Source organism: Euleptes europaea, chromosome 10, assembly GCF_029931775.1.
Source record: "Euleptes europaea isolate rEulEur1 chromosome 10, rEulEur1.hap1, whole genome shotgun sequence".
Taxonomy (NCBI): domain Eukaryota; kingdom Metazoa; phylum Chordata; class Lepidosauria; order Squamata; family Sphaerodactylidae; genus Euleptes; species Euleptes europaea.
In genome coordinates, this window is record NC_079321.1 from 47,349,562 (window position 1) to 47,372,190 (window position 22,629).

Sequence of the window (22,629 nt, forward strand, 5' to 3'; positions counted from 1 at the left end):
ATTTTGTTTTCAGAACTGCTTACCTTCTAACCACTAGGTAATAGTATCCAATTTGGCTTCCATGGTCGCTTTACCTAGTGTATCATCTAAAATGGATCTCTATCTTTATTAAAATAAGGATTGCCTTTCCCCCCTGCTCTTTGCCTTAGAAGGGATCTGTGAACAATTTAGAACCATAGAACAATTAGGTGCTGGAGAAGCATCTGATTAGCTGTTTTTATATTCTCAAATGGATAATGTCCTTTTTCTTTTGCTTCTTTGTCCCACTAGCCTTTGTTGTAACTTGAAACCTTTTTTCCCCTTCCACTGTCATCTAATCTGACTGTATCTTCAACACAGTCTGAATTCCATTTTAAGATTTTACAAGCTGCAGAATGGATCCTTCTACATTATGACCTGAAACTTACATTATTATACCCACACATTCCATTTAATACTGAACTGAAGAGTTCGGGAGAACTTGAAAGCATGCTTACTGTTCTGTGATATTTTGGTCGACCGTGACTAGTGTTGCCAGCTTGCCTGGAGAAAAAAAGACCTGTCCCTTTAATAGAGGCTTAATGTGTGGAAATGGGCAGTAGAAGGTTTTCATGGCATGGAGGTAAGCAACATTCCATTAAGGGATAGGACATTTTTCTCCAGGACTGATGGCAACCCAAATCACGACTATTACATTTTTCTGTGGACAACCATGGCTACCTACTGGCACATATACTACACAAAAACAGGCCACAGGAGAATAAAAGTGTGGTAAAAGATACAGAATTCAAGAAGGGATTGTACAGAAGGTAGGGTTGTTGTGCATGTTTACTAAAATATACAACCAGAATTTGACAGAGATGACATGGGGTGGACAAAAGTCCTTTAGAGCAGATCCACTAGCTTAGCACATAACATTGCTAAATCATGCACATGGTTAAAACTGGCTAAGTCAAAAGCCCCTTATTATACGTTTCCAGTTGTCTGGATTTATTTGGTCCACTTCAGATACCTCAGGGGCATTTGCGATGACAGTTTTTGCCACCCAGGAATCTACGATGAGAAAATAGCAGTAATATAGATTAAGTCCCTCTTGTGAGGATTGGTGAGAAGCAAAGCAATTATGATTCTAGCTGCTACATATAGGAGCAGGAAGCTAGGAGCCACATGTAGAGTGTTCTGGAAGAAGGGTGAGGTACAAGAAAGTGAAAATATTTTGTTTTGAATAGTGGTTTTGAAAGCTTTGTAAGCCATTCTGTCTGCCTGGAAATGCTCTACATAAATAATAAATATATCAGTCAAAGGCAGGCTAAAACAGGGGTGAGCTGGCATCAGATTTGTGTGGTCTTCTGTGTCGTAATCCTACACTCCTAACTATCCACTGACTTGTTTTAAAGTTGTAATGCACATATGGATCTCTTTTTTCACACAGTAATTGTCTTTTTTAATTTAAAGTTTAGACACATACACACGTGTATGTATGTATTTATGTATGTATGTATGTATGTATATATACACCTTTTCCTCCCATCCACCCACCCGCTTTCTTAGACCTAAACAAAAGGAAGGGGGAAAGGAGTGGGACTCTTAACAAATCTCACCAATAGAGGGTAGTAGTGTCCCAGAAGGAAACAAAAGGCTGCTGTCCATTGAACACAAGACTTACTTCAGAGTACACCCACTTAGTATTGCTCCCTAAGTAATGTAGTGCAATGGAACTTGTACAGAAATCATGAGAGACAGTGCTTTTTGGTAATTTTTATGTTTGCTTATTTTGTGAATGCCATGGTTGAGTCTGTTGCAGGCAATGAAGCTATTTAGAGCTTTTACAGGAGGATCTTAGCAAAGGAAACACACTCTTAATACTGTTCCACAAAATATAATATATGCAACATTAAGAGAAAATATTAAATGTACAAATGTGTACTAGGAAGCTGACATTTCAGTCTGGCTTTTATCCTACAAACACAGCAGGATGGGGTTAAATTGCCCCTTCCTCCACTCTCGCATCCTCACTGAAGCCTCTTGTTTTTTCCAAGGGTCAAAATGGATTGCTGGTGTGTGTGTGTGTTGGGGGGGGGGGAATGTCAAAATCAGCATGCCTTCTGTAGGCTCTTTAGAGGATACAAACCATCACTTGGATGTGTACTTTCAATATAATTTTCTTCCAAGGAAAGGTGTTTCATAGCATAAGACTCCAAGACAGCAGGGCCTCAGCCATTTATTTAAGTAGAACTGTTAAGAGTTGAGGCCAGTAGCACCTTAGAGACCAATAAGAATTCCCTGACTAGCAAATGCGTTTAGGACTATGGTGCAAGTCAGCTGGATTACTGAAATTGGACACCAAAATCCTAAATACATATATCCTGATCCAGCAAAGGAAATCTGCACGGTAGCAGGCTTTTGTATGTGGTTTCCTTGCTCATTTGGAAATTTCACATGCAGATTGAGAGCAGGTGCACGTCTAGACACAAGTTATGCAATGCAATGCCTATCCATGCTGAAGAGTGTTGACGTGCATTTGCAACTATCCTGAAATTCAAATAGGTATGAACTTTCCAATTTGCTGTCTCAGTCTACCACTCATCTAGAAATCTACAGCGTGAAATCAACACACCTGTTTGGAAACATGTTTATGCAGACAATGTGGCTAGGTGCAGTTTGTATTTGTTTGTTACAGCCTTTATAATCTGCCTTTCCCCTGAGCCAGGCTCAAGGTAATTGGATGAGCATACATATAAAGCATACCCAAGCAATGTATAACATTGCCACAGAACCAGGATGCAACTGAATTCTGTCAGTAAAGCAACCCATCTGTGACAGGCATTTTCTGCCAGCTGAGGAAAATAAAGGAATAAAAAATGCCTTAGTTAGTGTTATTCTTTGGGTATTTAATTATTGCTCCTATAAATTTTGCCACAGACAGAGTAACAGAATCATTTGTATCTGATAGCAGCCACCTGCGCCCTTGAACTGCAAGGTGCCTCGTTGGACCTTTCCATATTTATAAATAAAGGATTAATTAGACTGGCCCTCAGTTCATTAAATATAGGACACTCCATATGTTCAATAGTTTCAACTTTATCATGTGAGCATCTACATGTTCCTTTTGAGTATGGCACTTTTTATATCTGCCCTCCAAAAGCGCCAAAGGAAGGGCATTCATTCTTGCCAAAGTAAAAGCTCTTTTGAGTTTTAGTATTGTAAGGCAATAGAAATATTTTGGCAGTTGCATCGGAATGGCAGTATCCAAAAAGGAAGCTGAGCATACCCTATGAGCCCTAACAAATGTACTGTTGAAGTCCAGTTACATTCCTTGCATTTTGATTAGCCTAATTATTTCTTAGGTCTCTTTAGTCTTTATCATGTCATTTTCTGTGCCAATAAATAATCCCATTGGCTTATGTGAGCATCTGCCTGCACAAGTCCAATTAAATTAGGCCTCCCCACAGATTTTAAAATCTTGACTTTCCCAAAGAATGCTTTTATCCATGCCTTAGCCTCCATTGATGAGTCATCCAATTCTGCTCTCAGTGCTATGCCCGAGACACATCTAGGAGTAGCCAGTAAGTGTCGGAAAAAGTTATGAATACAGTCCATCCTTTCAGAGACAGCACCAATCCAAATTTCCGCACCATACAAAAACTGTTTTGAGACTTTGGCATTATATACCTTTAAAGCCAAGGGGACAAATTTGCCTCCTTCTGTATAAAAGTATATTACAATTGTTCTACCTACTGTCAAAGCATTAGTCCCCACCAGGTCCATATGTGATTTCCATGTGAGGGATGCATCAAAATGGATCCCCAAATATTTGAATTGAGTAACCCATTCCATAGATTGACCTGCTATATGCCATCTGAAGATTTTCCTTCTTTTCCTTTTACTAAATATCAGAAGCTTAGATTTTGCTATATTCATAGACCGTCCTTCACAGTTACAGTAATCCTCAAAATTTTTAATCAGTTTACGGAGCCCCACAACTGATCTGGACATCAATACAGCATCATCTCCATATAAAAGAATTGGGATTTCGCAATTGGACAAATACGGAAGATGGAAATCATTCCTCAAAAGCCAAGGTTTAAGATCATTAATGTATAAATTAAACAACAGGGGTGCAAGAATACATCCCTGTTTAACACCCTTGTCTAGGGAAAGTACCCCAGATAACTGGCCCAACTCCCCACACCTGACCCGAGCAGTTGGACAGCTATAAAGCTGTTGTATTAGATAAAGGAGGCGAGAATCAATGCCATATTTCTTTAGCTTTTCCCATAATCGGGGTCTAGAGATGGAAAGGTCTCTTTCTAGGGTTGCCAACCTCCAGGTACTAAGATAATAATTCACCTGTACTGTACAGTAAATATTGTTGAAGGCTTTCACGGTCAGAGTTCATTGGTTCTTGTAGGTTATCCGGGCTGTGCAACCGTGGTCTTGGAAAAGGAAATACCAAGACCACGGTTACACAGCCTGGATAACCTACAAGAACCAATGTACAGTAAATGTTTAGAAAAAAGCCAGCACACGGCTCAATTATGCAAATGAACTTCAAATTGTATTACAAAGCGGTGCAATGGTGAAAAAAAACATATAACAGTGGAGTTATAATAACTACAACTATAAACATGGAGTGCCCATGTTTATATACAACTATAAACATGGAGTGCCCATATAAGTGTAAGACAATAACAACACAAAATTACAGCAATCCAAAAATCTTTATACAAGACTAGCAGCTCAAAAAGTTCATATCTTTAGATGTCTAGATAAAGGAGGCGAGAATCTGTCAGAGTATCAAGTTGATTGTAATAATCTGTCAATAACAGCTGTGTAATAGCTGTCAGATCTGAGAGGTCAAAGATGAAGTCAGCAGAAGCAATAGCCTTGCTGGTACCAAATGGAACTGCAGGAATCCGGATCTGGGCAGTTTGCTGATGCAATGCTTTGCACAGGTCCACAGGTGGCCTAATTCAGATCAGCTGCAGTGAGTGTATATAAGGCTGTGTAACTGTGCTTCTGTAACACCAATTATACCAATTATAGCCTGGAAGTAGTAGTGGAGAAGTGTATGTGATGGTATGTGTAAGGTCCCTTAGTCAGGTATGAGTTGGGAATGTGTCCGGCTCATAGGCCTTCCCTGAATCTCTGTGGGACCTAGGATGCTAGGCCAAGATCCTTGGACTGATTCAGCACAGCTCCTCCTCTTACGATCTCAAGAGGCAATTTTGTATGATTTTATTGGCCAAATACTTGGTCTGTGAAATCACCGTGATATGGGCAGCTCAGGCCGTTAGTATTTTTGTTACCATAGTACTGTGGCCCAGGGCCGGATTTAGGTTTGATGAGGCCCTAAGCTATTGAAGGTAATGTCCAGCTGTCCTTTGTCAACAACAAATTGTCGCTTTTTTTTGTGTTGAATATATGCTATATGGTAATTTATGGACCTAATAGGTATCTAAAGCCATTTGCACATAACGAAATATGTATTTTATCAAAGTAATTGTTGAACTGAAACACAATTAAGAAGTATATTGTGAAATATTAAGCTCTTAAAATGATTTTTTATTCATAACAAACTTAATATTGCAAACACATTTTTTCCCCTTTAAATTTTTTGGGGGCCCCCAAGAGAGTGGGGCCCTAAGCTATAGTTTGGTTAGCTTATACGTAAATCCGACACTGCGTGGCCTGTGGAACTTGATCATGGGTCAGCTAGGGGCAGCAGAATAGGTTGCAATAATGCAAATCAGCCCGATGGTGTTAGAAAGGCAACACAACTTACGTAACTCGGTGGTGGCGGCTTTATAATAACACCATCTTCTTCCATACCCTTCTGACACATTAATTGGCCATTTATTCATGGAAGGTTTTGCATTGGATTTGCCCCTCTTTAGATGCACTCCCCCCCCCCATCCATATTCTCAAAACTCAACAATAAGCCGCCATGCAGAGTTCTGAGAATTCAAATGGGGAAAATGTGCATCTAGAGAGGGGCAAACCCAATGCAAAACCTTTTATGAATAAATGGCCTATAAAATGATGTACTTAGTTCCCGCTTGCTTATGTCGTCAACCAGCCAAGAGGCAACACCCCTCGGTTCGGCTGGAGGCTTGTTTTGCTCAGCTTCTGACTCAGGGTTGCTTCCGAGAGCACAAAACTCCTTGCCCTTTTGGAGGAGGGTAGACCTGCCGGCGGCCAAAACTTGGGTGGGGGATAGTTTTGGGAAAGGCAGCGTGCTTCTTTTCGATAGGTCAGAAGTGGGGAGGCTGCGTGGGGCGTGAAGAGAGCCCCCCCCCTCCAGTGGTGCAATACAGGGTGGAGCTCTTTTCCTTTTGGGGAAGAAGCCGCCGCTCCCTCGCTGCAAGCGGCGCCTTTCCCTGCTTCTCAGCTGCGGCGGGAGGAGGGCGAAGCGGCATCTCTGCAAAGCGGGTTGCAAAACTCCCGGGCTCGGGATGCCGCTGCGGTCCAGCTCTCGGCAGCCCTCCGCCGCCCGCCTCGTCTTGTGCCTCTTGGCAGTTTCATGGGCCGCCGCCGCCGGGTATGAATGCAAAGAGAGCCGGGGGTGCGGGGAGGGGGAAGAGAAGGGAGAGGAACGGAGCGTGGGAAAAAGAAGGGCTCAGCAGGGCGGGCGTCGTCCCTAGCTCGCCGCCCATCGACAGAAGGCCCGGCTTGGCTGCAAACAGTGGCCACTTATACGTGGGAGGTTTTGCCTCGGAGTTGCCACTCTTTAGATGCACTTCCCCCCCCCCCAGCCATATTCTCACAACTCAACCATAAGCCCCCCTGCAGAGTTTTGAGAATTCGGGTGGGGGGAAATGTGCATCTGGTTCCCAACCTTTTTTTGACCACTAGGACTTTTTTGCTCGGTGCAGGGACCCCAAGGTTCAAAATAAAAATTCCGAGGATTTGAAAACAAACTTTAATCAGAACTGTTAGTTCAACATTAAACTTAAGAGTAATATTTGAATATATATATATATATTTATAATAGAGAACTTTTAATTGAAAATATTAATTTATTATGGGTTTATAACTTTGTTATAAACCCATAATAAATTAATTATTATTAATTTAACCATGGACCCCTGGTTGGGAACCAGTATAGGGTGGCAAATCCGATGCAACACCTTCCATGAGCAGAGTGCGGTGCATTGGGGCACAGGCCGCTTAAAGCGCGGCTCCGCTGCTTGGCAAGAGGTCTTGTTGCTCCCAGGAGTTTGGGTGGCCCAGCTCTTCGGTGCACGCTCGAGGGGGGACGGTGGGGGAATTGCTAATCCGCTTTAGGGCTTGTGATTGCAGAAGCAACGAGTGGGGAGGGGGGAGAGGGAGCGGATTCATTATGGCAGGTTGCAAAGATGTGGTTTTTGCATGTGCAGGGACAGAGAGGCCTGATGAGCAGATCCCTTCCTCAGGGATTACTTTAATCATTAGTAGAAAAGGGCAAGAGTCCAGTAGCACCTTCAAGACTAACAAAAATATTTTCTGGTAGGGTAGGAGCTTTCGTGAGCCGTGGCTCACGAAAGCTCCTACCCTACCAGAAAATATTTTTGTTAGTCTTGAAGGTGCTACTGGACTCTTGCCCTTTTCCACTACTGCAGACAGACTAACACGGCGACCCACTGTGGATTTTAATCATTAGGCGGGCAAATTTGTCACTCCTTCAAGTCCCACGTTGTTAGCACTGTCCTTTTTTCTCTTTTGAGACTTGCTAGGCCTCCAGAGTTACAATGCTAATAAAACTTCTCGCCAGATATTTTAATGCTGGCGTTGCTTGTTAATTTGGCTGCGTCCCTGGGAGCTTGGCCTCAGATTAGTAAACAAGGGAAACAATCACTCTGTTGTTTTCTTCTTCTTCTTTGTTTGTAATTTTTTTATTTTTATAATATAAAACAAAACAAACAAATACAATAATAACAAAAAATAAAAAGAAAATACAAAAGAGTATCCGTTATAATCATGCAAAGTTGTAAAGTTCAACAAAGCAGATATTCCCTTTTGACCCTCCACCCACTTTAAAAAGTGACCCATCACCTGACTTCCGCAGAAGTGTCTAAACAGTTTTGAAAGTTGTTAATAATAATAATAATAATAATAATAATAATAAAAAGTAAATAAACTTGTTTCTATAACTCACTAACTAAAATAGTAAAACCCATTTTTGCCAGTTTATCCCAATATGTGATGGCCTTTGCCCAAGTTTTTTTAAATTCTTCCATGTCTTTTCCATGTAGGAATTCTGTTAATTTGGCCATCCTCATATACATCCATAGTTTCCCTCTCCAGTCACGAATTGAAGGTTTATCACTTGCTTCCAAACTTCAGCTATTACAATTCTTGTAGCAGCAAAACTATATTCTGTTGTTTTCTTCTATGGGACAACAGCTTCGGTAATAATGAGCCGGGCCATACCTTTAATTTAAGTTCCTTTTGTTTTTTAGGCCTGGATACTTGTTGACAGCTCCTTTGACCTTCAGGCCTGGAACAAATATGAGTATTGGGGTAGCTCTGTTGAAGAACAGCCCGCCAGAGGTTACAGTAAAAGCAGAGGTGGCCATTGAAAACAACACTGTACTATGGGGGGAAGCTGTATTTCAAAGAGGTGAGGTGACTACATTGTCCTAAAGAATGTGAAATAAAGTATTTCCTTCAGTAATTAGCCTCTGTTAATAAAGATGGAATTCTAGCACTGTATGCCTTTAATATGAATTCCATTGGGATAGTAATGTTTAGTCAGTTGCACCAAAAACAAAAGAAGAGTCCTCTGGTACCTTAAAGACTTGTAATAAATGTAAAGAATGTAAACTTAAAGAATAACAATAAATACATTTGGTAGGCTTGAATGTGCCAGAGGATGCTTCTGATGCTTTGTCCATAGTATACTGAATTTTAAAAAGTTCAAAAATAGGTATATCCTAATCTGTGTATAAATGGGGAAAAGAGCACTGTGATTAGCAGCATTTTATGTAAGTGAAATTATTTGTTTACTTGTTAGTTGTTTACATGTATAGCTAGTGCTTAACTTCTGAAAAATAAGGTGCCTGCTCTCCCTGTTCCTTTATCGACCCTGCCCATCACTTGTCCCCTAGCAGGCTCTGTCTTTTAAATGTAATCCTCAGTGAGATCCCTTTCCCAGAATTTATGCTTGGGATAGGAGAGTCATGTGGCTGGAAAGAACATTTGTAGCCTTGGCAAGGGAGTAGAAAAAAAAAGTTGAACTGGGTGAGAAGAATTGCTTCAGAAAAGCCAACTGAGCTCTGTGTTTATTCTGAGGTGGTGGCCCAGAATCTGAGTTGTGCTTTTCAGGACTTCAAGTGCCTGTGTTTTTCCTTTCTGAAACTGGAATTCTTGGGATAGAACCAGAATGCACATCTTCCTTAGGTACTTAAGGTCCACCTTAACAACCCAAAGTATCTGGAGCACAGCTGAAATGTTCCTGAAGTATCATGTGTGTAAAGCGCTGTCAAGTCACAGTCGACTTATGGCAACCCCTTATGGGGTTTTCAAGGCAAGAGACTAACAGGTGGTTTGACGGTGTCTTCCTCTGGTTTACAACCCTGTTATTCTTTGGTGGTGGTCTCCCATTTAAACACTAACCAGGGCTGACCCTGCTTTGCTTCCAAGATCTGATGAGACCGGGCTATACACATGAACACATGAAGCTGCCTTATACTGAATAAGACCCTTGGTTCATCAAAGTCAGTATTGTCTACTCAGACCGGCAGTGGCTGCCCAGGGTCTCAGGCAGAGGTCTTTCACATCACCTAATTGCCTAGTCCCTTTAACTAGAGACGCCGGGGATTGAACCCGGGACCTTCTGCATGCCATGCAGATGCTCTACCATTGAGCCATAGCCTCTCCCTTATACCATGCAACCTTCCCTCCTGAAGCATCATGGAAAGGCAAAATTAAAGTTCATTTTCAGTAGCATTATATTTATTCCTCATTTATGTTTTACTGTTTCTTCAGGAAGCTCAGGTTACCCTAGCTAAAGTCAAACCATTTTACCCTCACAACGGACTTGAGGTTATCCTTACAACAACTCTGAGACAGAGTTAATTGCCCAGCATAGCAATCAATGATTTGAACTAAGGTCTCGCAAACCCAGGTTTAACATATTATCCACTACACTATACTGTTTCTCATCAGTAAATAATAGTTTATGGAATTGTCATTCTTTATAGTTGTGCTCTTGTTCTCCTTGTTCTTTAAAGAAATCTAGATAAATGTGTGTATCAGTGCAGGAGACGGGCAGCACACAGTCTCAAACGTAGAAAGAACCCCTCTAAACCAAAGGGTCACTTGACTTTGCTGGAAGAGGAAATTTTAGCTTTATGGTGTTTACTGTTTGAAATATTTTTTTTTCTAGATATTCATCTTTAGAGCTATATAGTGGGTTATATATGTACTCTGGTTTTGGATGGTGTGAAGGCATGGCATCAGAAGAACTAGTGAAATAAAGAAAGAAAAGGTTTGCAAAATGTTGGCCATTTTGGCAAGGGAAGGTGATTTTGGCTATTTTTTCTTAAAGGTTAGATGGTATAGAAATAAAGCACCGAACCACAAAATTATGAAAAAGGATGTGACCATCAGGTAGAAGGAGGGTACATTATGCTAACAACCATTAAGAAAATGTAGACAATATTCACTAAATACCTCTCATTACATTCCATATTACTGTTATGTACTATATGTGGGAAGGTACAAAACACTGTCATTTGTAGTCCTTTTCATGCATATATTCCAGCTTCAGAATGTGTGTACCAGACCCTGGATTAATCTGGGGTCTGGTAAGGGTGTGTTGAGGCAGAAAATCCATACTTTGCCCCTTGCAGAAGAAATGGCGATTGCATGTATCTGGTCACACCGCTAGGTATGTAACTACTGAACAGGGGTTATGTGTTGGTCAAATGTGACACCTGGACAACAGAAACACAACTTTGCAGGAAAATGTTAAGATTGTTGGCAAGAAATGAATAACACATCTGTGTATTTATTACACAGTAATCCCATAGTGTAGAAAAACTCTGCAAATATCCATAATAACTCTTTGTCAAGCTTTGCATGTCTGGTAGAAATCGAGGAAGAGTGGTGACTGTGCACCATTTGGAAATTTCCATAATGTGAAGGAGATTCTTCAGGAGAAGAGTAAGGCAGGAATCCTCTACGCTCTTGTTAGGGATGAAGTTCCAGGTAAATCAGTGAAATTTATCTGAGTCAGCAGCCACAGGTTTGTGTTGCAGGTTGATTTGATGTAAGCTTTGAGCAGACATAATGCAGGCTTTGTATGCGATGGGTTGTAACTTGCTTTTTGGGCGGGCAGAGAATGGAAAGGAAGAGACAGTGTATTTGCCTTGAAAGAATCCATCTTGTACAAAGTAAGTTAGATTGTGCCTTCTTTCCTGCTCTAAGGCTGTTTGTAGTCCACTTCCAAGCAAACACAAGTCTCAGCCATGAAGTAGCTTTATGAAGACATTCACATAGCCTTTAGCACCCACTCCCATCTGTAGTAAACTAATTTTCAGTGTTATTGAGCTAATGCATGGGAAGCCTTTTGAATAATCTAAAGCAGGAGAATTCATTATGTGGAATAACAAACAAAGAGAAGATCTCACAGCTAAAAATTAATGAAGAGCCATCCTGACTTGTACTCCCACTCCCAGTTCAAATTCTGATTCATTACAAAAAAACCCTCAGACTGTGAACTCAAAAAGAACTTGGGATTCCCTCTGTTCTCTGAGGAGTAGGACCAGTTTTCAGATGACTATAAGAAGATTCCTTGAGGTCCAAATGTGACATGAAATGCAGATGCATGTGTCTTTTTCCAGCACTTCAAAAATACATTTTGAGCATATTTATCTGTTTATGCATGTGTTTATTTCATTAAGATATTTGTACCATGCCTTTTTCTTCCTAAAAGGACTTAAGTTTAATTGAAGAACTAGTGTGGGGGGGGGTAGAGAGAAAGAGGGGAAAGTCTCTTAATATTTTTCTCTCTGGCCATTATACCCCTAGCTGCTTTTCCACTTGAGGGACAAGAGGTAAATGCTCATTTTCCTTCTCTGTGAGGAGAAAAAACAGATTTGGTGCACTATTTTGACCAAAAAAATGATTGGAAGGGAAAAGATTAAAACAGTTCCTTTCCCCTTTCCCATTGCTTCTCTTAGACTTGCAGCCAACTGAGGCTAGGTTTGGTTTTTTTAAAAGTGCGAAGAAAAGACATTTGGGACTGTACATCATGTCTGTTTCATGGTGCCTATATTTGTTTTGTACCATTTCCATAGTAAGATGTTAATGGGACTTTGGCAGCCAAAGCTATTACTTCCTTCCTTTGGATAGTTTTAACCTCTGCATTAAATAAATAATGAGAAGTAGGGCCAGTTCACACATTTGCCTCCTAGCTGATGCTCTGTTTTGTGTGGTAGAAGAGCAGCCACCAAGGTGGCTTACAAATTAAATCATACATAATAAAATCATATTTCAAAACCATTAAAACCAGCCAAAAACACCCAATGCTTCATTAAAACCAGAGCTAAAATACATCAATAAACATAAAAGCAATAAAAACAGGGCAGGTAGGAAGGATCGCTGAGGGCAACACCAGTGTGTTTTAATGGTTTTGTTCTATTGTTTTAGTTGTAAGCTGCCTTGACTAGGCCTCTGGAGAGGTGGCATATACATTTTCCACTACTTTACTTACTTTTAGCACCAGGTCTGTCAAGAAAGATAGTCACCTCTCTATCAATCAACCTGACAGTTTAAACATCAGTGTTTGGCTATGTCATATACATTTAAACCTATAGCCTGGTTCCTGGTGTGTTAGCCAAGTGTTAAAAAATAACACAGGGAGAGTTCCATATTAAGTGCTTACAAACTCTTCTCTCCGCTGTTCCCAAGATAAGATGAAAGCTTGAATCTTTGCATTTCAAAGCAGATAGTCAGATGTTAGATAGGAGGGGGGAATCTTGTTCCTCTTTGAGAATCATCTTTTGGATCCCGTTCTTGATTGGGTTATACTGGCCAGGGGGTCAGTGGTCCTGTTTTCTATAAAGTTACACTTATAGTCTTAGAGCAGCTCTGACATCACTGCAATTTCAAACTATGTCCACGGAGCATCTTGCCAGTCGTTTTTTCAAAAAACACCCTGGGTTCAACGTATCTGTATATGCAGTAGCTAAGTGGAAGATCTACTCCATTACATCCTGGCCTGCCCTCTCTACATCGAACCTCAGAATAAGTTCCTGGCAAATATTATTTCCACTTTCCACTTATTATCTGATGTCGATAAACTAATTTTCTTGCTTTCCAATATTTACCCTTTTGTTTCCTGGAAAATGGCACTTTATGGCCTCGCGGCCAGGAAAATCAAAGCAAAGAAAGCCATCGAATGAGGAAAGGAGCGGCCTGTGGCCATGCACAATAAATATGACTGACTATAAAGTTAGCCTATAACCATCTGACACCCTGATCTGGATAGCCCAGGCTAGCCTGATTTCATCAGATCTCAGAAGCTTATCAGGGTTGACCCTGGCAAGTATTTGGATGGGAGACCTCCAAGGAATACCAGGGTCCTAATGTGGAAGCAGGCAATGGCAAACCACCCATGGTTTTCCCTGAAAACCCTACTGAGTTGCCATAAGTCAGATGTGATGACGGCCAAAAAAAATAACAAAAAATATCTGGTGAAGTTTTTCCAAGCATGGTCCAATATCATCAGGACCAGTAAGTAGCAAGGGACCATCTTGCTACATCTCCTATTTGCTGCTTTGTTATTTATGCTGATTGAAGATGTTGTAAACCTGCCTGCTTTCACGTGTGCAAGTGTATGTTTGGAAGCTAGATTTTGTTATTTTATTGCACCTGCTTGCCTTTTGCCTTATGCATAATGCTGAATCTATAAAGCCTGTTGGTGATAGTTTCATTAAAACTACCAGAAGGGGAATTATTTCAGGTTCCCAGGGTAGGGGATAGAGAGGAATCAGTTCTTTGACAAGGTCAAAACATATCTCTTTACCCAGGCCTTTAATTAGAGGTTTCTATCTTATCAGCTTTTTATGGTCTGTTTCTATTTTATGAATAGTTCTTACGTCACTTATGTTCAATGACTTGTTTTTAGTATTGTGGTGATTTTAATTGTAAGCTGCCTTGAGCAGGACTTTGAAGAGGCAACAAAGAACTATCCTAAATAAATAAATATAGAGCCGAATCCAGGCATTAAAGCAGGGCAAGAAGCCTGGCTTGTTACCAGGCTCTAACGTGCACCTTGTTCCTCCTACTTTCCCCCTCTTCTCTCCTACAGAGAATCCCAATTAGAAACTAACTCTGGTTACCCATGATAAATGCAGGCATGTGAGTTAGCTTGCCTTCCCTTCTGTCCCCAATATCATGCATTTGTATTTATGTGTAACCAGCCTGCTAGTTCAGTCCCTAAGCGATGGTACACCCTTCTCCGCTCACTGAATTCTGTTGACTTAGGTGCAACTATGGGGAGGGGCCGTGGCTCAGTGGACGAGCATCTGCTTGGCATGCAGAAGGTCCCAGGTTCAATCCCCGGCATCTCCACTTAAAGGGACTAGGCATGTAGGTGATGTGAAAGAACCCTGCCTGAGACTCTGGAGAGCCACTGCCGGTCTGAGTAGTACTGACTTTGATGGACCAAGGGTCTGATTCAGTATAAGGCAGCTTCATGTGTTCCACTGGGACTGCATTGTAAGTTTCTAACTGGGATTCTTCACAGGAGGAGAGGGAGCAAGGTGTGCATGTGAGGCTGGCGTAGGAGATGCCTTTGCCCACATCTCGCTTACTGCCAGCTTGTGGTGTCTGAATGCAGCCCAAGTTGCCTGGGTATAAAAGAAAGGCCTTGGTCCTTTGCATTTTAGACTCATCAACAGTATGAGACATTGTACTGGTGTAGCCTTCTTGTACAATTCATGGGAATGGTTATAAGGAGTCAATAGCAGAGCCACCCATTGTATTTTGTTAATGTATCCACCTAAGACAGGTAAACATGTAAAAGTGTTACTACAATAAAAAAAGTATTTGGAGCATGAGTCTATTGCAAGAACTCTTGTCAGCGTGCCAGGACTGGCTTTTACTTCTTGTTGTGAGAACACTCACTGGCAAGCCTGGGTTGTTAGGTAATGTGTGAAATGGCTGTCAGTGCCTTCATAAGCACATGTCATTGAAGTCTCAGGGCTTAGAAGGGCGTAAGTCTGCTTAGGATGTTTTCTTTAACTCATTCCTGAATAAGGAAGGTGTCACACAGATACATAAATTGTGGGTGGCTCAGTTTGTTTTCATCTTGAACCATTTTTTTACTCTTGCAAGTTAACAAAAGTTCAGATATTCTCATTATACAGTAACTTGGTACATTTCTCTTGAATCATGGCGGATAAACATAGGCGAAACCTACCACTTAAAACCTTAAAAAGGGAAAGCTAACTTTATTTTGCGAACTTGAAGAATCATACTAAGGTGCAAGAAAGATACTCTGAGTAAAGCATTAAAGTGTTTGTAAAAAATTATTAGGACAGTGACTTGCCGCAATCATATATAGAATCCTAGAGCTGGAAGGCTCCATACATGCCATGTAGTCCAACCCCCTGCTTATTGCAGGATCCGCCTAGAGCATCCCTGACAAGTATGAAACATCAAAGACTTGGGGGCTGATATAATTGATGCTTATTTTGGTGAAAGGCGAAATCTTGACTCTGAGTTAAGGAGGGGGTTAGAAAGAAAGAAAAATCACAACCTGGAGGTATTAAACAGACAGTGACTATGAAAATAGCTAACAAGCTCAGACAAGCAATGATCATATAAACACTGGAAAAGCTGTCTGAGCCAGCTGTCTGCTTGCTTAATAATGATAAAGCAGCCAAGAGAATGCTGATGAATGCTAAGATGTTGAACAGCAATGCAACAGGGATGGGGTTTGATAGTGAGTTTCGTATTATAATCCAAACATGCCATAGTCTTGCTTACATCCCTGCTCTGCCATGTGACTCAGATATTGCTGGATTCCCAGTCTAATTTTGGAAAAAAAACTTAAACTATAATTCTGAGTTAAGACATCCACAAAAGTACTTCAATTGGATGACAATATACTCCTGAAACTAATTTTTTCTTTGTGGTAGAGTATACTAGAAGCTTTCCCTGCTGATTGCCAGAATTAATCATATGGTTACCTCTGGTGACTGAAGTTCCGGATTTCTGATTAAATGTCACTCTTCAGTGATCCAGGTTTTTACGCAATAGATTAAGGATACAGTGCTTTGGCTGAAGGCATAAGCATACTTACCAGGAAAATATCAGAGAGAATTATTACCATGTATACATCTTTAGGACTGATGTTCTAAAAATTACTGTAGATGTATTTCTGAAGAAAAACTTACCTGCCACACCTTTTTTACTATGAAGAAAGTGCATTTATATGATCAAATATATCTTTTCATGCAGCTTGAATTTTAGTTTCTCTGAAAACAAAAAGAACAGTTAAGGTGAGTCTCCAACTGTGTGTCAGAGTACCTTAGGGTGCTATGAGAGGAGCTTGAAAGTATGTCTTGAAAAATAAGTAGTTGTTCTGGAGGTGTGGACCACTCTGTGCCTCTCAACATTGTTCTTCCTCTTACTGCTGGTATATAGGCAGAGAGATCATCCAGAAGGTGGAAGTGAGGATGTGTGAGGATTCCCTAGGCTTATATACCCATGCTTACAACTTGTAGGTATGGAGAGATGCAGAAACACCGCTGTTGTCCAGAAAGCATGGTCTCAATTTTGAGACCCAAGCAAAGAGAGGATGCCTGAAGGCAATATTAAGTGGACAATTGTATGTTTATTAGGGAAAGGTGAAGCGTGGTGTAGTGGTTAAGAGCAGTGGTTTGGAACGGTGGACTCTGATCTGGAGAACCAGTTTTGATTCCCCACTCCACAAGAGCGGCGGACACTAATCTGGTGAACTGGATTTGTTTCCCCACTCCTACACATGAAGCCAGCTGGGTGACCTTAGGCTAGTTACAGTTCTCTCTGAACTCTCTTAGCCCCACCTACCTCACAGGGTGTCTGTTGTGGGGAGGGGAAGGTGATTGTAAGCCAGTTTGATTCTTCCTTAAATGGTAGAGAAAGTCAGCATATAAAAACCAACTCTTCTTCTTCTATTTTCTTTTGCTAATTTGGGCTTCAAAGAAATCAACAAATCAGGTTATAAAAACTTCTATAACCCCCTTGCCAGGCTCAAGTATGTTTGTGCATTTAAATGTCTATGAACACTTGGAGCATCTAAAATAAATAAAAAGTTTAAAAAGTACACAATCTTTCACCTACTTATACTGATAGTCTCTCTTAGGAAGAACACACTGTCTAGTCGCAGTTGACTCATGGCAACCCCTTCCATGGCATGTTCTTAGCAAGAGATGAGCAGAGATGTTTTGCCATTGCCTTCCTCTGTGTAGCCATCCCAGTCTTCCTTGGTGGTCTCCCATCCATGTACGGACTGTGCCCAACCCTGCTTAGGTCCCAAGCCCTGACAAGTTTGAATAATAAACCTACTCCTTGCCGCTGCTATGCTCAGAGCCATAGTAACTAAAGAGGGATTTGTTTTAGGATCATGATCTTGGAACAATCAAGTATTCTTTAATGATTGTCCTGGAGTCTCTCTTCCTGCTTTGGGATGGGAGTGTTAACCTCAGACTGTAGTGAGAGATTCTGCTTTCCTGTCAAGTACACATCCCATTCCATTTGATTATTGTAGCTAGGAGAACAACCATTAGTTGCATACAACTGAAAGGGAGAGATAAGCAGTAGAGCCTTGTCTCAGGGCACCATCATGGGTTAGAATATCCCTCACTTCAGTGAGCAGTGTGACATTTTTATGTTGCTTTGGCTATGATGGGTACTTCATAACGGAGCTGGCATTTGTCACAGAGGTAGTGAAATCACTCATGGAGTAGAATGCTGTGATGGGATCTTTGATGCTGCTTCTTACACTGGACTGAGTCTTGAAAAGGGGGGCGTGATTTTCTAGAGCAGATGGTAACATGAATCTCTGCTTGCAGACTGCAAGATGTCTTTATCTGTCAATTTCCAGCATTCCCTGACACACCACTGTGACCAAAACCCAACACAGATTCTTCATTTCCATGTCTCACAGTGCATTGTGGGTTTTTTGGGGGGGGGGGGAGAAGCCCTCTGTAACTAGGTTCAGGAACAGCCAAGAGTGAATCAGCTACTTACAGCATTGCTTCTTTTCCTACTCCCTTTTTGAATAGAGCTTCTGGATTGGGAGAAAGGGGATCTGTCCATATATTCTCAGGATTTAAGAGACTGTTTGATTTGGGGGAACAGAAGGAGGCAGGCCATTTTTGACAAAACAAGACTGGCCCATTGTCATGGCTGGGTTTGGTACCTGTAACTCCCTGAGTAACGCACACCATAAATCAAAATAAAGCTTTATTGAAGAAATTTAAAAACGATGTTAAAAACAAGTCATATAGTTCAACGACAGTAGAATGCACAAAAAATAATAACGCTGACTACCTATCTTACTTACTGGAATCCTAACACTGCACAGTTGTTTCATAAGGCAAAGAGTTTCCAGAGCGTAATACAAATATCTTCCTGGTAGCAAGGAAGTGTAGGAGGGGAAAGGTACAGGAATAAAGGATTCTTCTCTTGAGCTACTGTTATAGACAAAAGCTGAACATAACCTCCATCCTGACCTCCTCAACCAATCATAGGGATTCATGGAACTTTCCAGGGTAGGAGCAGGTTCCCCCTCCTATACCAGATCCACAGCTGAATAATTTAGCAGGCTTGAGAACATGTGCTTGAAAGTTAGCCACTGTGTGTGTGGGGTAACTAACACCTGCGGAGAGTCAGGGAAAGAACTAGGCTGGAAAATACCCTTCAAGATGGATTCACTTTTGACACCCCTGCCTGAGGCAATGGCTTTGATGGATGGGAGGGTGGGGAGTAGGGAAGGAGAAAGTAGGGTGGAGTGATTGGGAAAAGGCTCGGAACTCTCCATCCCTTTGTCCACCAATCAGACAATCCTTTAGTTAGGCATACGTTAGTTAAAGCTGGATTCTGCTGCAAAAGAGGCTCATGAAAGAATCCATAACATTGCAGTCAACAGAATATCTAACCTACCGATGAGCTTTTTGTATAGAACTTATGTCATTTAAGTAATGGCTCTTAATTATAATTCCAAATGCAACACTGTGAAATATAATTCTGCAACACATCAGCAGTTTCAGGATAAAAAGGAGTTATATTGTATTCTTTATTAAGAGTATCTTTAGATCATTGTGAATGAAGTTTTTATTATGTTTAATTGGCTTTAATCTTAAGTTCAACAGTAAGGACATGGGAAAATTCATTTGAGTACATGATTATTTTCCACTTCGCTGGTGAGATTGCTTTAAAGATTAAAAACAAAGTCTAAAACTTGGCCAGGTTGACGTTCTTAAGCTCCCAAGTTTTCAATAAGACCAAGGCCTGATGTTGCTTATCTTTTCTGCTTGAAAGTTTGGAATTTGTTCTTACATTTTTGTTATGGTTCCTCATATTATGAGACCTTGTCCAAAAGGTTCAAGCAGATGTCCTCAGAATCTTTCACAGCCATGTAACAAAGAAAGACAGACTGTAGACCCCTTTGCATTAGAATACTTGACATTTTGGCACAGATATTTGCCTTGACTTAGTAACCACTGCTGTAAGTAGCTTCTTCTATTCTACTACTGCCAATAATTTGGTTGGATTGCAGGTGATTCCCCCCGCCTCTGCAGCAGTGTTTTCCATGTGTAAGATAAGATCTAAAGGGCTTTGTTTAACAAAACGGAAACCTAAGCTGCCTGGCCATTATGGCAATGGTCAAAATAAAAATAATAACAGATCTCTTGACAAAATCAGAGAGGAAGTAGCCATGATGGAATTAAAGCACAATTTTTCTATATGTGGAAATTGGTGCACAATTTTAAAAGCTCAGCATAGTGAAAATGGTGCTGATGTGGTCAGGAAGGTTCAAAAATCAACACCTTCCAGATCTTTCTGGAAAGGAAGGTTGGGAAAGATTGCAGCAAAGCAGGGGGAAACCTAAAAAGTGGACCATTGCCCAATGATGTACTTCTCTCCCGCCCCACCCTGTGCTCCAGTTTGGGAGGCAAGGCAGAGCAACACTTCTGTGCTGAAGCAGCTGTAGAAAGGTTTTTGTTGACTGTTTTTGGTAAAAATTAAGGGGCTAACATCATACTGCAGAGGAATTGATATGTTTTCTCCACAGGATAAATAGCAGCTGGGGTGGGTCAGTACTGCAGTGAGAAAATTGATGTTCGGGGGGAGGGGGGGAGAGAAGAATTTAAACCACCTCCCTCATATTATGGCTCCAATTTGAATCTGTGCCCCCTCTCCCCAGCAGCTTTCAAAAAAGCCGTGGGAGAGACATGCATGGCTAGTTTGATCCATGGATATTTAATTAGCAAGGATTTGTAAGATGCAACACTCATTATACAAAGTTGGCTCACTTCTCACAGGAATATCTTGTGATGCAACTTGTATTAACTTTATTACATACAAGAATTTAAACCCATTGCAACAATATATTGATAACATCTATTGCAAGTATATTATTCACAAATAGAGGCACCTTAAAGACTAACAGAATTGTATTCTACCATACACTTTCATTGACTAAAGCCCACTTCTTTAGATGCAGTATAAAGGTAACCCCTGGCTCATGGGGTGATGTCACATCCCGACGTTTCCTAGGCAGACTTTTGTTTATGGGGTGGTTTGCCAGTGCCTTCCCCAGTCATCTTCCCTTTAGCCCCAGCGAGTTGGGTACTCATTTTACCAACCTCAGAAGGATGGAAGGCTGAGTCAACCTTGAGCCGGCTACCTGAAACCAACTTCCGTTGGGACCGAACTCAGGTCGTGAGCAGAGCTTGAACTGCAGTACTGCAGTTTACCACTCTGCGCCACGGGGCTCCTAGATGCAGTATACAGATGCAGTATACGGATGCTCAGTATGCAGATATTTTACTTAGGAGGCATGGAAAAAACTCCAGTGGGACAAAAGCACTAACAAATGCAAGTACAGGTCAAAATACAATAATGTAAAACTCAAATCTAATAAGGAAAAAAAGAGACCAACCACTACTTGTGTTAGTATTCACATGCTTCTTGTGGTTTGAGTGCACAGATTAACAGGAAGTAATGAAAATATAGTGTAACCCAGCACAATCCTAGTTACACAAATCCCTATTAGAGGATAAGGGGGGAGGTTCAAAATTCAATTAAACGACAGCACCCCTTGTGAAACACTGAACAAATGTGAAATTGCTTCAAAATTATAAGGTCGCAAAGATTTAATATAAACAGTACAACTTATGCAACTTGAAGTAACTAAATCATGACTATAAACATAGCCACACTAAAGAATACAAAATCTTCAGTGCCCTTCAGGAAGGGCACTCAGAACATTGGTGAACAACATACAATTCCCAATAATAAAAAAGGGGAAGAAAGAAAACTCCACAACTTTAATTCAAAGTGCAGGGCTGTTTCTTCCCTCTATGTTCTTGATGAATCCTGCTGAGGCTGCTGCAGACTTTCTCCAGTCTGACCTGCAAAGGAAAATTATTAATCCCCTCAATTGAACTCTGGGCTTCCCTCTTCATTGCAAGCCCAACTGGGAGGGGGGGCTTGCAGTTAGTAACGTGCCTAACTGCTCATGCTCAGTGAGCTCCCTAGGTCCACAATATTGGCATGGGTTGCAATAGCGTCACAAAATGTTCCTGCATAATCAGGCAAAAAGTGTCATTTTTTACCTTTTCTTCAATTTTTCTGTAATACCTCAGTCAGAGAAAATAGTATGATATACCTCTATTGGATGGGGTGTAGCCCCGGTGTTGAAGATACAGAGCCTTCCTTTGGCAAAACTGATGTACTGGATTTGCCCCTTCCCTGTTAGACCATTTTCAACCTGCTGCATTTCAGGTTCTTTTTTTCAGATGTGAAATGTAGCTGTAGTACCAGGCTGTGTCCCATATGAGCACTATCCAGGCTACTTTCCTTTTAAGATTTTTTTACTTTCTCCTTCCAGCTTAATTAATAACTTCATGTTGTCTTACAGCTTTCATAAATAAATTGTAAATTATCAACTCTTTTTTGGGGGGGAAGGTACTGTGTTTCACTCTGTAGCAGAATATGCTACTGCTAATTTGTAAACAATTGTAATTACAATCTTACTGCTGTCATTATAAACAATTAAAATGAGAAGTGACATTGGCTACAAAGCAAAAAGCAGTATTTAAATTATCAGTTCTTGTTCCTTAGGGAAGATGAAGAATGTATAATTGATTCACAATGAAAGAACTAGTAATTTATGAGGCTGAAATGAAGATATTAAAAACGCAAATCTACTTTGCTGTAATTTAGCCTAATTGTCACTAGAGGTGGCAAACCTTTGTCTGGGAGCATTAGACTGGAAATGGTGGTCACATGATTGAGTGCCATGCACAGAAAAATTATAGATCAGGAAGAAGACTTCCAGCACAGCTTTTTCCCTGCCATGCTAGTTATCTATGCACAGAAAGTATTTTTGAATGGAAGATCATTGCAGCCATATGAATCCCACTTGCAGTGAGAACATATGAG

At 40.9% G+C, this 22,629-nt stretch overlaps 1 protein-coding gene across 1 annotated transcript in view; it reads left to right on the forward strand.

The window, feature by feature from the left end:
* Positions 1–6,434: 6,434 nt before the first annotated feature.
* CD109 (CD109 molecule) overlaps positions 6,435–22,629 on the forward strand; it is a 95,301-nt gene continuing 79,106 nt past the window's right edge. Inside the window, exons 1-2 of the mRNA XM_056856180.1 lie at positions 6,435–6,520; positions 8,421–8,581. Of these exons, the coding sequence (XP_056712158.1) occupies positions 6,435–6,520; positions 8,421–8,581 (247 nt within the window). The remainder of the gene's footprint in view (positions 6,521–8,420; positions 8,582–22,629) is intronic.